The sequence below is a fragment of the Choristoneura fumiferana genome, chromosome 15 (genome assembly GCF_025370935.1).
Source record: "Choristoneura fumiferana chromosome 15, NRCan_CFum_1, whole genome shotgun sequence".
Taxonomy (NCBI): Eukaryota; Metazoa; Arthropoda; class Insecta; order Lepidoptera; family Tortricidae; genus Choristoneura; species Choristoneura fumiferana.
In genome coordinates this window covers 2,202,604-2,217,088 of record NC_133486.1, presented here as the reverse complement: position 1 = coordinate 2,217,088, position 14,485 = coordinate 2,202,604, and the positions used below count along the sequence as shown (strand labels likewise).

General features: G+C 39.9%; 1 protein-coding gene across 1 annotated transcript; it reads right to left on the bottom strand.

Annotated features, from left to right (window-relative positions):
- Nucleotides 1-3,759: 3,759 nt before the first annotated feature.
- On the bottom strand, nucleotides 3,760-14,485 carry LOC141435653 (uncharacterized). The gene is made up of 9 exons (XM_074098387.1): nucleotides 14,386-14,485; nucleotides 13,723-13,767; nucleotides 12,596-12,622; nucleotides 10,570-10,596; nucleotides 10,438-10,464; nucleotides 10,245-10,271; nucleotides 7,337-7,363; nucleotides 5,931-5,965; nucleotides 3,760-4,324 (listed from the first exon to the last, which is right to left on the bottom strand). Exons 1-9 carry the CDS (start codon nucleotides 14,440-14,442, stop codon nucleotides 3,805-3,807), a joined length of 792 nt encoding a protein of 263 aa, XP_073954488.1. The 5' UTR covers nucleotides 14,443-14,485; the 3' UTR covers nucleotides 3,760-3,804.

Below are 14,485 nucleotides of genomic sequence, written 5' to 3'. Positions count from 1 at the left end.
CTCGCTCTTACATCTTTTGTCGCAGCGACAAGAGCTATAAAACTCGCTGAGCAATAAAACTAGCTCAGCGATACTCGCTCAGCGCTGTTAGCTTGGCGGCCGCCCGGCTCGAGCGAGTGGAGCGAGTAATCGCCCGTCGTGCTCGAACACTCGCTTTTCACTGCTCGCCCACTCGTTTCTAGTTACTCGCTCTGCTCGCTTCTCGCTCATCGTCGGCGGTGGGACAAGTGCCTAAGCAAAGCTTGTACTATGGATACTAGGCAATGGATAAACATAGTTATATAGATAAATACATACTTTACTACATATTAGACGACCGGATGGCCTAGTGGTTAGAGAACCTGACTATGAAGCTTGAGGTCCCGGGTTCGATTCCCGGCCGGGGCAGATATTTGTATGAATAACACGAAAAAATAGTTTTCACTTCTCATGCTCTTACTTTCTTCTCTAGGGAAGAAAAGTAATTATTTTTTTAATTTACTTCGAGTGACTTAGATATACTCAAACAGTCAGTACTTGCTTAGTTTTTGGTATAAAATAAAATTGTGTGTGGACCATTTTCATGACGAAAATGTTACGTTCTTAGTCTACGTGGTCTTAGTTCTATGCTTTTTCCGCATAGAAGGTGGCGCCATTCTATTTATTCCAGTTTGTGTATGGACCATTTCGCCGATGCGATTTTGTTATATCTGTGTCTGGTTGGAAAAAAATACCGCGAAACCTTTGAAAATGTTGTACTTAGAGCGTAAATCATAAACGATTAATATACATTGATTATTCTCACAATGTCGTCATGTGATAGTGAAAATTATGATGTCGAGCAAAGAGCAAAAGACATAATTGATAATCTTTTGCCGCCGAAATCTAGAAAGATTTATTTAAAAACCTATGAAAGTTTTATGGACTGCGAGGAATAAGAAACGCATTAATTCTTTCACAGAAAGCGTATTCTCGCAATCGAAGTGACAAATAGAGTTTTCACCTCGAGACTAAAAGTCCTCGCTAAAGCTCGGGTGGCTAGCCACCTCGGGTATATTGGCTTATTTTAGTTCCTCGATAAAAATATACTATTTTCACACAGTATAGGCAGGTAGATCAAATATACACGTAAGTACCGACATATCTGCACCGGGGATTGAAACCGAGACTTCAAACTTTGTCAGTCAGGTATCTAACCACTCGACTATCTAGTTAGGACTCGATAGTCGAGTGGTTGGAGACCTGACTGACAAAGTTTGAAGTACAACGACTAGGGTCGTTTTGTAAAACCGCAATATCTCTTAACCAGCCGTTCTCGCTGAACACAATATCGTATCAGTAGGCGACTGCTTCCAGTAAGTCTAAGATTAATGGTCTTTTCACTGCTAAAGGCTAAATGGATAAAGTTAAACTGTCATTCTATGAGCGATGACTTTGTAAGAGTCTGCGAGACAAGAAAAAAACTAATATAGCTGATAGTATGTGGAAAATTTACCTAATTTCGTACATAAATGCAGTGCAGGTGGTAGGATAGGACCTTGTGCAAGGTCCGCCCGAATTGCTCCCACCATCTTGCTCGCTAATCCTGCCGTGAAGCAGCAGTGCTTCTTAGGCCTCTAGGTTGGCAAATAGATGCATAGAAAAACCAGAAAAATTAGACCTGCGCTGGGAATCGAACCCAGGTCTTCGGCATTCCCTGCCACGTGCTATACCACTACACCACCACTGGACACCCACCCACGGACTGGACCTCGTACGTCCCTTTGAGACTATCAATCAAAATAAATACTATTATTATTCTAATAAGCATGTATTACCAACATTGAAAATACAAACTGAAATATAGATGCACAGAAAAACCAGGAAAATAAGACCAGCACTGGGAATCGAACCCAGGTCCTCGGTATTCCGTACCGCGTGCTATACCGCTACACCGCTGCTGGTCAATTTAGGTTTTACGGGATGACCGTAAAAGTAAAAGTTTGGAATTAAATATAAAATACAAAAAGATTCCAAAAAAACAATCTTAATGTATTACCAACAACAAAAAAAGTAACGAACCTTAAAAGGCGCCATTTCGGGAAATTGAAGAAAAAAAATTTAAAAATTCCAAAAGTGATAAGATAGCAAATAACCCCAACTATATCTAAAAAAAATTTTACGGTCCATATGCCGAAGACCTTGTTAAGTCTATTTCCAGCCGGAAGTTCCTTTTGAGTATAGAAATCCTAGTACTCTGCGCTGACCACATTCCCAGCAAGGCTACTACGAAACTCGAAATTCGTGTCATGCGGTCCCTCTGACACTTATACTATTTAATACGAGAGCGAGAGGGACGGTACAATACGAACTTCGAGCCTGCAGTAGTTCGCACCCCGACAATAAGTGCAAACAACTGGGAAATAAAACCTCAGTAGACCACACAACCTCATTCTCAGTTAGTTGCCACCCGTAACAATAAGTGCTAACAAATGAGGAAAAAAAAACAGTATTTTATGATTTTGTTTTTTTATTTTTTATTTTAGGTTATAACTAGCGCCACTTTTTACATACCTGTTGTTTGCGTTCCATGGGCGCTGCCGTGACTGTGATGTTTGTTTGAACATCGCTATAAGTACCATTGGCGCTTTGTTTGCATTGATATTTTATTGTAATGGTAATGGATTATTCGGAACTCATTCTTTTTTGCACGAACTATGAATCCATCCATGCCACGTCTATAGCACAGAGTACTTTTTTTTTTTTTTTTTAATGCCACGTCAATAATTGTATTATTGGCAAAGGCAATAGGCCTATACAGACGTGCATATTATTCTATTTTTTCTTTTATTTATATTTTGTGTAGTTAAGGTATATTTTTATGTTGTAAATTACTAGTTTTGTGTATTGTAAAAAAATTGTTTTAGTTGTCGAGTTCACTGCTGTTGTGTTCTTTTAACACTTAAATGGTTCCAACGGAAGACCAGCGTCGGCCGCAAGGTTGACATCATGCTGAGTTGGGACCATTTCGTGACAAAATTTATTTCCTTTTTTCTTTTTCTTTTATTTGTAAAAATGTCACGAATAAATGTTTTTTCTTTCTTTCTAAAGCGAACAAAAAGGTGCGAATAACTGGGAGGAGTCCCTAAATACTAACGCCAGCTATGCCCATTTCATCCAAATTAATTTGAATTTGATAGTTAAAGTTAGGGAGTTTCTACATATACAACTCTCTTTGTTCAACATATCTTCGAAGTTTTCATTGTCCATATAAATAAACAAAACTTCCTCGAACTTAAAGTTGAAGCAACTTAACTTAAAACAATTTCCATTTCGAGTGCTTTCGGTAACTTTTTTAATATAGTAGGTACATCAATGGCTCTTAACTCCTTGTTAGCGGAATGGCTTGGTGGCAATATCGTTTGCTGTTTCAGTAACTCCTGGGGTTCGTTCAGCTTAAATATAGGTACGTTGGGAATAATTACTTAGGATTGGTAAGAAGGAGTACAAATACTACAAACATGTTGGTTGCAAAAGACGACCGGATAGTCCAGTCCAGTGCTAAAGAGAACTTGACTATTTTTTTATCAATCAGCTGGAAAAGGAGCAGGCGGGTCACCTGATGATAAGTGATCACCGCCACCCATGGACACCACAGCATTATTAAATATGGCATTTTATCCGTTGCCTTCTACCCATAACATAAGCTTCACTTCCTTTAGGACGAAGTCAATTGGTGAAGGTTCCGTGATATTTATTTATTTTAATTTGAAACGCGGGTGTAAGCAATGGGTAACCAAAGACAGTTGTAACAAGTATTTATTTATTTTACTATCACCATGTTTTCTACCACCACCTGGGCAAAAAAGCTTCAAGCGGGAAAACGGTAGCTACAGTATCATGCACAATGTGACCCAGACCTTGGAACTCCGAATTATGACCCGAATGCACATGTTCACCAGTCGTATCATGGGCGAAAGTTTTAGGGGCCTTCCTGACTCGAACGCTAACCTTTTCCTTTTTTTTCCATTTCTTGTCCACGTAATCCAAAAAATCGGTGTCATAGTACCATTTAGGATGAATAAGTACGGCAGGTACTGGAGGAGCTTCCTCGGTCCAATTTTCGGTTGCTGATGCAATGTGTGAAGCAATTTGTGGGGCATTAGGAGCATCGGCAATAATTTCTGGAGGGCTGTATTTGCCCTTGTTTTTCCATTTCTTGTCCACGTAGTCTAGAAAGTCTTGGTCTTGGTACCATTTGGGGCTAATAGAACCGCCAGGGCCGTGTTTCCCGATTGGAGGAGCGTTCCGAGCAAACCCGTAGTGAGGCAGCCCTGACGTATTAGGGCCTCCGCTTCTGTCGATACTGAAATAAAACCATATCATATAGGCAAGGGTCGTATGAAACGTTTTCGCTCGTCCTATATCACCCGGATAGCTAAGGAGTGGAATGCTTTGCATGCATCTGTGTTGCCTGATCGCTACAATCTGGCCGTCGTCAAATCTAGGATGACTGGGCATTTATTAGGCAAGCGTGCTCCGTCTTTGTCCACATCTTAGTTTACCATCAGGCGTGATTGTGGTCAAACGTAAGTTTATTATTCTGTGTTTTTTTTGGGTTGCATATGTGTGCCATAAAAAACTTAAGCACGTTAATAGCTGGGGAGTCGAAAAAAGTGACGTTGATTCTCAATGAAATACATATACAGAATTTATTGACTTTATTATGAGAGGAAGCAAGCGAGCATAAGGAGCATCTGATGGGAAGTGGTCAAAGCGCATGAGTACCAACAATTTGAGAAGAGTCATTGTTCTGTTACATGATAAAATTTCTATTCTTATTTCATTATTAACTAGATTTAACCTGCGGCTTCGCGCAAAGCATTACATCCGGCAGTGGAATTGGGTACCTTAAGTTTCCTGAGATGGTCCATATTATATTTTTTATCGATAGTATAAGTATTCTAACTAGCTTTTTCCCGAGGCTCCGCCCGCGTGGTATTCGGTTATTGCGCGCTGTTCCCTTAGGAACTGTGCATTTTTCCGGTATAAAAAGTAGCCTATGTCACTCTCGGGCCCATAAACTATCTCTATACCAAAAATCACGTCGATCCGTCGCTCCGTTACGGCGTGAAAGACGGACAAACACACAATCACACTTTCGCATTTCTAATATTAGTATGGATGTAGCTCACTTCTGTAGATACATTTTTTTTCGCTTGCCTTTTTTTTTTTGGAAAAATAAATTAAAACTTTATTTCGGCAAGCCACACGACACTTTTCGTGAGATTAATAGGTTTTGTGCCTTGGTCTCTTTGATAAAAAAGAGGTCGAATTGACAGCTGTCAGTTGTACCAACATACGGCGACATTTGACAACTGACAGCTGTCAATCCGACCTCTTTTTTTAATAAAACAGACCAAGGCACAAAACCTATTAATCTCACGAAACGTATGTGGTATGCCGAAATAAGTTTCAATTTATTTTTACAAAAAAACTACATTAGTGGAGTGAGCTACATTAAGTATAAAGGGAAGTATGGATTTATAAGTCTACTGTCGATAAAAAATATAATATGGCCCATCCCAGAAAACTTAAGGTACCGAATTGAAATTCCGGGATTATACTGAATTACTACATAAAATATGGGAATTATCATCGAAGATAATAGTCTCATCGATGTTGCAATAAAAACAACCGTGCCGAACTTTATGACTCAAAACCTTGCGGTTGAAATTTCGAGATTTTATCCCGGTCCGAGGGAATATCTTCAGGCGTTTCGAATACTATGAGATGATTCTAAACACCCTACCATACATCTGTTACCCACTCACATGGAATCGGATCGCGCATTGATTTGTGGGTTGTGATGCACAGTTGGTAGCGTAAAAGCCAGGTTAAAATATTTTAATAAAATATTATTATTTATTAATAGTTTTGTATGAGTATTTAGTAAAATTAAAATACTTAACGGTTTCAAAGAATGTTTACAATGTGGTCCTTGACACTGAAATGCAAGTTTTAATTGACAAAATTAATCGGATTTTTAGTTACAAAAAATATGTCCCCACCACACAAATGAGGAAGTTTTAGGTCCGCCCGGATTGCTACCACCATCTTGCTCGCTAATCCTGCCGTGAAGCAGCAGTGCTTGCACTGTTGTGTTTCGGCGTGGAGAGTAAGACACCCGGTGAAATAACTGGCACTTGAGTTATCCCATCTTAGGCCTCTAGGTTGACAACGCAGGTGTTTATGGGCGGTGGTGATCTCTTACCATCAGGAGACCCACTTGCTCGTTTGCCATCCAGTCGAATAATAATAAAAAAGTTTCAATCAAATTTAATACATAAATAGGTACAGCCAAGGAAAGTAAATCACGTACCAGCGTGGAACCTATGTGCTACTAATGTCATGTTGAAATACCACAAAAGGGACTTATCACGCTAACACACACGAGTAATATTTACCTCGTCGTTTCCACCACATTACAGTGGCCGTGGTCACGAGTAGACTGAAGTATTGGGTGTCAAGTCTGCCTAGCAACGCGAGTCCTTCGATACCCGCACTTGATCACAAATAGTACCGGCACTCGTATCACGAACTACCCGCACTTGGTCATTTTTATTTGTCACCCCAGCGTGTGTGTGTAGTGTGTGCGTGATAAGTCCCGTTTGTGGTATTTTGACTATGAGTCAAAATCACGAAAGCTTAAAACGTTATAATGTCATGTTGACATCCCATATATCTGCAAGAAATAGCGAAACTGGTTACGAAAAGGTTCTACCCTGCAGGGCTACTACGAAACTCGAAACTCGAAGTTCGTGTCGTGCGGTCTCTCTGACACTTATACTATTTAATACGAAAGCGAGAGGGACGGTACGATACGAACTTCGAGTTTCGAGTTTCGTAGTAGCCCTGCTGACGTGATTCAGTTTCCTTGACTGTACAGACAATATCATAATTACCTACAGTCAACTGACATCAATACAGTAAAAATTACAAAACTATACTTGATAGTTAAGTCAATAAAGACGTGTAAGTATACATATTTTTGTAACTTTGGCTGTATCAATCTCTTTGGAGTTGAGTGTACCTATACAATGTACATTATTAAGGGGCTCCCATACGACGTTTTTTTGCGCTCGTTTGTATAAATACAAACGCAAGTTGAACGCTCAGCAAACGCAAAGAAACCGGCACGTTTTAACCTTAACTACACATGATCCTTGCGTTTTCATCGATACAAACGCCACGTTTTTCGAACGCAAGCGTTTGTATCCCGTTTGCTAGGCGTCTGTCACTCAAACTGTTATTTGTTCCCTGAAGTAAAATACAAACACCAATATCTTAGCGATATTATTGAGGAGTTAAGACTTACCTCGGCACTACACGATGTGCCGAAACACTGAAAAAATTACATGATGTGTTGCTATATTGCAATATATGGTACACTACGTTGAAAAATAAGAACTGTAGGTGCGCGCTTAAGATCACGGGTGAGCAAAGTAATTGTTCGTAGGTCATTGATATGGACCTCCGCGAAGTAAAAAGCCTGGTTCAATAATTAATTTTCTGTAAACAATCGCAGTGTTCCATTCATACTAATATTATAAATGTGAAAGTGTGTGTGTTTGTATGTTTGTCCGTCTTTCACGGCGAAACGGAGGGACGGATTGACGTGATTTTTGGCATAGAGATAGTTTTGGGCCAGAGAGTAACATAGGCTACTTTTTATACCGGAAAATGCAAGGGAACAGCGCGCGATAATCGAATTCCACGCAGGAAAAGCCGCGGGCCAAAGCTAGTATTTCTATAAACCTAAACCTTAAGCTTTAAACTTTCTTAAAGATTTACGATTAAACACTTCTATATTAGAAATATTATTAGATTGTAGTTCCCGAATGTTTCCTAAGCAGCAGAGAGTGAATTTATTTAATTTGTGTAGGTACTGGCTGCGGCCGAGATAGCTTAGTAACCCTCTTCAATGTTACTTTTTTAATTAAATACAGAAATACTAAGACACAACGTGAAATATTAAACGTACAAAATTAGTTTTTCTGGCTTAGTTCATGCTAGACAAGTACAAGCTGGCCTTTGGCTGTACTATAGGTACCACAAAAGTTACAAGCGCTACAATTCTAAAAGAGAAACTTCACAATTTTGTGGAATGTAGCGCTCGCAACTTTTGTGGTACAGGGGCCTGGCCTCTCTCTTTAAATTATTCTAGAAAATTTCAGATGCTTGGATTAATTTGGTTGAAGAACCCTGTAAATTTTTTTAGGGATTTTTCAACCGATGAAAAAAACGGAGAGGGTTCTCAAGTCGATGCGTATATATATTTGTTTTTTTTTTATAGACCACGCATAATTTTTTTAAAAGTACTCCAATTTTGATAATTATATTTTATTAGAAAGCGTGGAGGGTGGTCTCATATAAATTTCGAAAAAAAATCCTACTCAAGGGTAGAAAACAGGGGATGATTGATTGTTCAGTCACTGATTGTAATATATGAGCAATAGCGCGCGTTTGATAGCTCGAGACTTGAACTAAAAAACGCGCGCTGTTGCGACCTCGTTACCAGTTAATAAGTTCCAAAAAATCGACGTTATCACTTCTATCCTCTGTCACAACTCTCCTCAGTCTCCCCTACAGTTAATCCCAATCGGTCTCTAGAACCACCTTGAAAATTTCCTTTTAAAAGCAAGCTGAGGTAGACAGTACATCATTAACCCAACATCGTCGGTACAAAAGAACATCCCTAATAGGTCCTGATAATCTTGGTTCACTACTCGCTTTTATTTACGACCCTTAAATGCCTAACGGCATAACCACGACCACGAGCGGCGGCGACGCGAGCGTTACCTTTGTTCATTTTTGCAGGTGGTAGGACCTTGTGCAAGGTCCGTCCGGATTGCTACCACCATCTTGCTCGCTAATCCTGCCGTGAAGCAGCAGTGCTTGCACTGTGTTTCGGCGTGGAGAGTAAGACAGCCGGTGAAATTACTGGCACGTGAGGTATCCCATCTTAGGCCTCTAGGTTGGCAACGCGTCTGCAATACCCCTGGTGTTGCAGATGTTTATGGGCGGTGGTGATCTCTTACCATCAGGACACCCATTTGCTCGTTTGCCATCCAGTCAAATAAAAAAAAAAAAAAAAAACTCCGAGACTGTCACCACACAGTGATTGCCTATTTAGAAGACCCATACATATTTAGAAACACATCGTTATGGTATTTGACAACTACTGAATTTGCCATACCTTATAAAGGCCATGGCAGGGTAAGGGAACATCTTGTGCCTTAATAGCTTTTCCACTTGATTTTTTTTCTGATTATAGGTCACGACGTTAGTAAGTGCTATACTAAGTTTCAGCATTCTCCTCTTCTTATTTTTGAAGAAAATAAATAAATAAGAAAAATGAATTTTCACAACACAAACACAGACATTAATTGCCCCGGAACGCATATTTGCCATAATTAATTTCAGGTATTGCAAAATATTCACAAAATTATTCTAATTATAAATAAACCCGCGTTGCTCACCCAAAAACTATGAGATTTGACATTTCGGAGACCTCACGCTACACTAGCGCCTCTAGTGGTGAATTCATACGCGATAGCCCTCATTAACATGGGATGGTAATTAGAATGACGATTAACCAAGCGGTCAAACACTCGAATATTTATCCCACTGCGAAAGTTTTTTGAGACGTTCGTCAGACAATGGTTTACTAAGCTGGCAGCACACACAATGAACAAAGGAAACTTAAGACCGCGCGGCTCGCCCCGCTGCCCGCTTGCGTTCAGTTCGTGGCCTTAGAAAATCTCTAGCCGCTCCGTCGCGTACGGTCGTGGCCTGGCCCTTACATTCAAATATCTTCGGTCCCTTCACCCTTTAAGAAGGGATTACAGTTATTAGAAATACCAAGTCAAGTGACTTTTCTGTATGTTAGAAAAGTAGCGGAGAGTTCAAACTTCCCGAGTGATTTAAGGGTTCCGAACAAATAAACGCTACCCTCAATAATTATGAACTAGCTTTATCCCGCGGCTCCGCCCGCGTGGTATTCGGTTATCGCGCGCTGTTCCCTCGGGAACTGTGCATTTTTCCGGGATAAAAAGTAGCCTTTGTCACTCTCGGGCCCATAAACTATCTCTATGCCAAAAATCACGTTGATCCGTCGCTCCGTTACGGCGTGAAAGACGGACAAACACACAAACACACTTTCGCATTTATAATATTAGTATGGATTTATGACTAGTGATCTTAGATACAAAAAACATACTTACAACTGCTACACAATTGGCGGCATCACACTAGAAACAAATAGGTAAATAATTAATTTAAAAAAAGCATCTAATTATGATGTTATCTTACTTACACATAAAACATTTCCCATTCTCATTAACAGATCTCATAAAGAGAGGTGGTTCGCGATCCATATTGTATTCGTAAAAAGTTCTAAATAAAATATTTTTATACCGTCGCTCGACAATTCCTTCCAATGCACTAGAATAAAAAAATATGTTGATAATCATGTGTATAATCAGTTACCTATAGGAAAGTTCAAAATACGTTAATAATATAATATTAAAAAAATATATTAATACTTACAGCAGCGATGCAACCATCCGCTCTACACTACATTTAATAAAACTTTCAGTTTTAAAATCGTTAAACAACATGGAGCAAATAACGAAGTAAAGTAAAATTACACAGGATCATGCTTATGAAAGAGCAAAGAAACAAATTGACTTTACAAACAACGCAGTGTCTAAATTACTGGAGCTAAAATCTGTTCGCAGAGAATTGCTAAGTATTATGATAACGTATCGGAATAACGACTATCGCAAACTGTACGACGGGCGCCGCTTGTCGCCGCGTGCACTGAGTTTCGTGGTACGAGGCACTCAGTTGTTGTCAAACATTGGACGCGCGAGCGGTTTCGGCCTCACTCGGTCAAAAATAGTACATTACTGTAGAAGCCGGGAAATAGGGGGTTGCCTGGCAAGCAGATATAGACGTATAGATAGGGATGCGAGGCCGGCAACCCCAGGTTCCGGCCGAGGCTTGTATAGTGCTTTTCTCAAACATTACATGAAATAAAATAAAAAAAGCAAGAAATGAAGCTGGCGGGACGCTATAGTCTGGTCACCCTGTTGTGCACGCGCGTGTCGCGCTGGCTGCTGGCGGCGGCTGCGGGTGGTGGTGCGTTGAAACAAAAGACGGTCGCATTGCCGGCCAGCGGCCTGCAAAGTTGTATGAAATCTCTTTGCAGGCCGCTAGAGTGACCGCGCGCACGCAGCTGAGCCGCAGCGCCTGCAGCGCGATACTTCTCGGCCTATTATTTGTAACACAACGTCAATATTTCATGTCATGTTTGAGAAAAAGTCTATATCGGCGTATTACTATCCAAGGTTCTTATGGTTCTTATAATCATTTTGGCAAAGGATTGGGATGAAAGCTATAATAGTAGGAGAGAGAGGCAATAGGAGAATAGGACACATAACTCTATAAATTAGCTGGCTGTATTTGGACTGAGTTAAAAAGCCCTGCTGCCTAATTGTCTAACGCACCCGGAATCACAATCGCTTTCACCATTTCTTTCAAGCATAATGATAAAAGTCAAAGTCAAAGTCAAAATATCTTTATTCAATTTAGGCTAAAACAAGCACTTATGAATGTCAAAAAAAAATCTACAACCGGTTCTGAAAAACCTCTGTTGAAAGAAACTCAACGAGGTATATATTTTTTAAACAGATTTACAAAGTCAAAGTCAAAGTCAACATATCTTTATTCAATTTAGGCTATAACAAGCACTTATGAATGTCAAAAAAAAAACCACCATATTATTAAATGATATCTATACATCACAACTTAACACAACTTTATTTTTAACACAGTAGGTTCGCTATTTGAAGGGATCGCTAATGCGGATCGGAATTATTTCCCAATATCCCTGTCCATGATATAATCATTAACTTATAATACGCCTTTGATATTAATGTCTTCTTGACAATAGATCTGAATTTTGTATCTGTTTCATTTATAATATTTTTATATAAGAAGGGTAGAAGGAGATGGTCAATGCGATCATCATGCGCTCACGGCGCCAGTGCGTTAGACCAGGGGTGGCCAACTTTATAAGACCCAAGATCTACTGTTTACTGACGAAACCCTGTGCGATCTACCAATGGCATAGTTCTTTGAATCTAAAATGAAACAGCATAGTTCAGTATTTATATTTTTTGCCTTGCCACGATCGACCGGTTGGCCACCCCTGCGTAAGACAATATGGCCTCTGGTTTCATAGACTCTCTGCAAACAGTCTTGAAATATGATGAACTTAAACCTCATAACGTAGCCTGAATAATAAAAGTCATCAATGGACATATGGAACTAGCGTAATAACAATTGTTAACAAAGCACTGCAGGGCTACTACGAAACTCGAAACTCGAAGTTCGTGTCGTGCGATCCCTCTGACACTTATACTATATACAAGAGCGAGAGGGACGGTACGGTACGAACTTTGAGTTTCGAGTTTCGTAGTAGCCCTGCTGTATCGACATGATCAACATCCTCAGAAAAAAGGAAGGAATAAAAAAAATAAGAGCTATAAATCATAACTCGGATACTTACAGAAATCTGACATTCAGTGCCTATACACTGAAAGCACAAAGGAATATCAGCAACGTTATTTCTATGCTTAGATTTTTAATTTAACACATTTAAACTTGAAATAAAAATAAAAACATGAAATAAAAAAAATCTAATTCAATTTCTAACCCTCGTTAGTTCTGACTTTTCTAACACATTACTTCTACAAACACAAATACATTAGTTCTACAGACCGGGTCGAAAATTACAGAAAATATAAAAATATTTTTTCATTTATGATTGTTATTTAGGAGCCTGCAGAGGTGTCCCACTGCTGGGCAAAGGCCCCATACCCTCCACTCGACCCGGTCTTGGGCGATCGATCTCTGACCAGCTGCGAAGAAAGGGGTCCAGATCATCCCGCCATCGACGCCTGGGCCTGCCACGGCCCCGAAGCTTTTTTCATTTAATCTTACTAATATCTTACGAATTATTTTAATTATAAATGTGAAAGTTTGTGAAGATGTTTTTATGTTTGTTATGCAACCACGTCTAATTTAAACGAAATTCGATATACAGATCGTTTGAGTCCCGGGCAAAGACAAAGGATACTTTTTATCGGGGAAAATTGCATAATTCCCACTGTAAATGAAAGTACGCGGACGGAGTCACGGCAACAGCTAATACTAATTTGTATTCCACACAGTAGGTATCATCATCATCCCAGCCTATATACGTCCCACTGCTGGGCACAGGCCTCCTCTCAGAACAAGAGGGCTTGGGCTATAGTTCCCACGCGGGCCCCGTGCGGATTGGGAACTTCACACGCACCATTGAATTGCTTCGCAGGTTTGTGCAGGTTTCCTCACGATGTTTTCCTTCACCGCAAAGCTCGTGGTAAATTTCAAATGTAATTCCGCACATGAATTTGGAAAAACTCAGAGGTGCGAGCCGGGGTTTGAACCCACGACCCTCTGTTTGAGAGGCGATAGGTCAAACCACTAGGCCACCACGGCTTTTTTACACACACACACAGTAGGTATATTCGGCAGTTATTCTTACAGTTGATTTGGACTTCATAGAGTACGTGAGAACTTACGGGGGTACAGACCATTAATCATGAGATTTGACAACTATAATAGCTTAACGGGGTACTTGAAGATACGTACTGTGAGATCACCGGGTAGTCTCAAAATCGGGGCACACGCAACTATCTGAAATTAAAGTGCAATTTATGAAGAGCGCCAGCCTAAGTAGGTAACCTCAGCTGATGTTTGGATTGTAATTGTCCCGAGGTTTGCTCGTTTGGCACCTATAATATAAAAAAATACTTTGCTCCCCCGCGACCTTCAAATCTTTTTTCAATGCTGTTTTTTAATTTGAGTTTCCTTGCAGTGCTTCTTAGTTAGGATCATAAAATAATAACCTAACCTTACCAACATGAAAAGGTGAAAAATCCCTGACTGTAATTTTGATGTTTAATATCTCAATAACGGATGAACCCATGCTAAGCAAAGTCCTTAAGTAAATACAAACTGAGACATGGATGCACAGAAAAACCAGAAAAAGAGACCAGCACTGGAAATCGAACCCAGGTCCTCAGCATTCCGTGCTGCGTGCTATAACCCCTACACCACAGCTGGACAGGAATCTAGACACTATTTTTTCTTATGCATACATGTCTCAGGTTGCTTAGCAGCAGCACTACGATATGGTTTCACGGGATACCCGTAAAAGTAACAAATTTGGAGTTGAAATAAAAAATACAAAAAGACTCCAAAAATCAATCATAAAGTCCTTAAGTTAGGTTATTCGATAAAAAGTTGGTTTACCTTAATATAAGTTATGTAAATAATAAGAGAGTGTGCGCCTGCGACGCTGAATAACATGGTTTAATCAGCAATGGCTCTGAAACAGAATTAAACGCGGAAA

Excerpts from the sequence above, each read along its gene's own strand:
- LOC141435653 (XM_074098387.1), bottom strand. The coding sequence starts at position 14,442 with ATGTTATTCAGCGTCGCAGGCGCACACTCTCTTATTATTTACATAACT. Across the intron at positions 10,465-10,569 it reads CGGATGGTTGCATCGCTGCT|TGCATTGGAAGGAATTGTCG; the intron begins GTAAGTATTAAT and ends TTTTTATTCTAG. Across the intron at positions 5,966-7,336 it reads GCACATCGTGTAGTGCCGAG|TGTCAAGGACCACATTGTAA; the intron begins GTAAGTCTTAAC and ends CTTGCATTTCAG.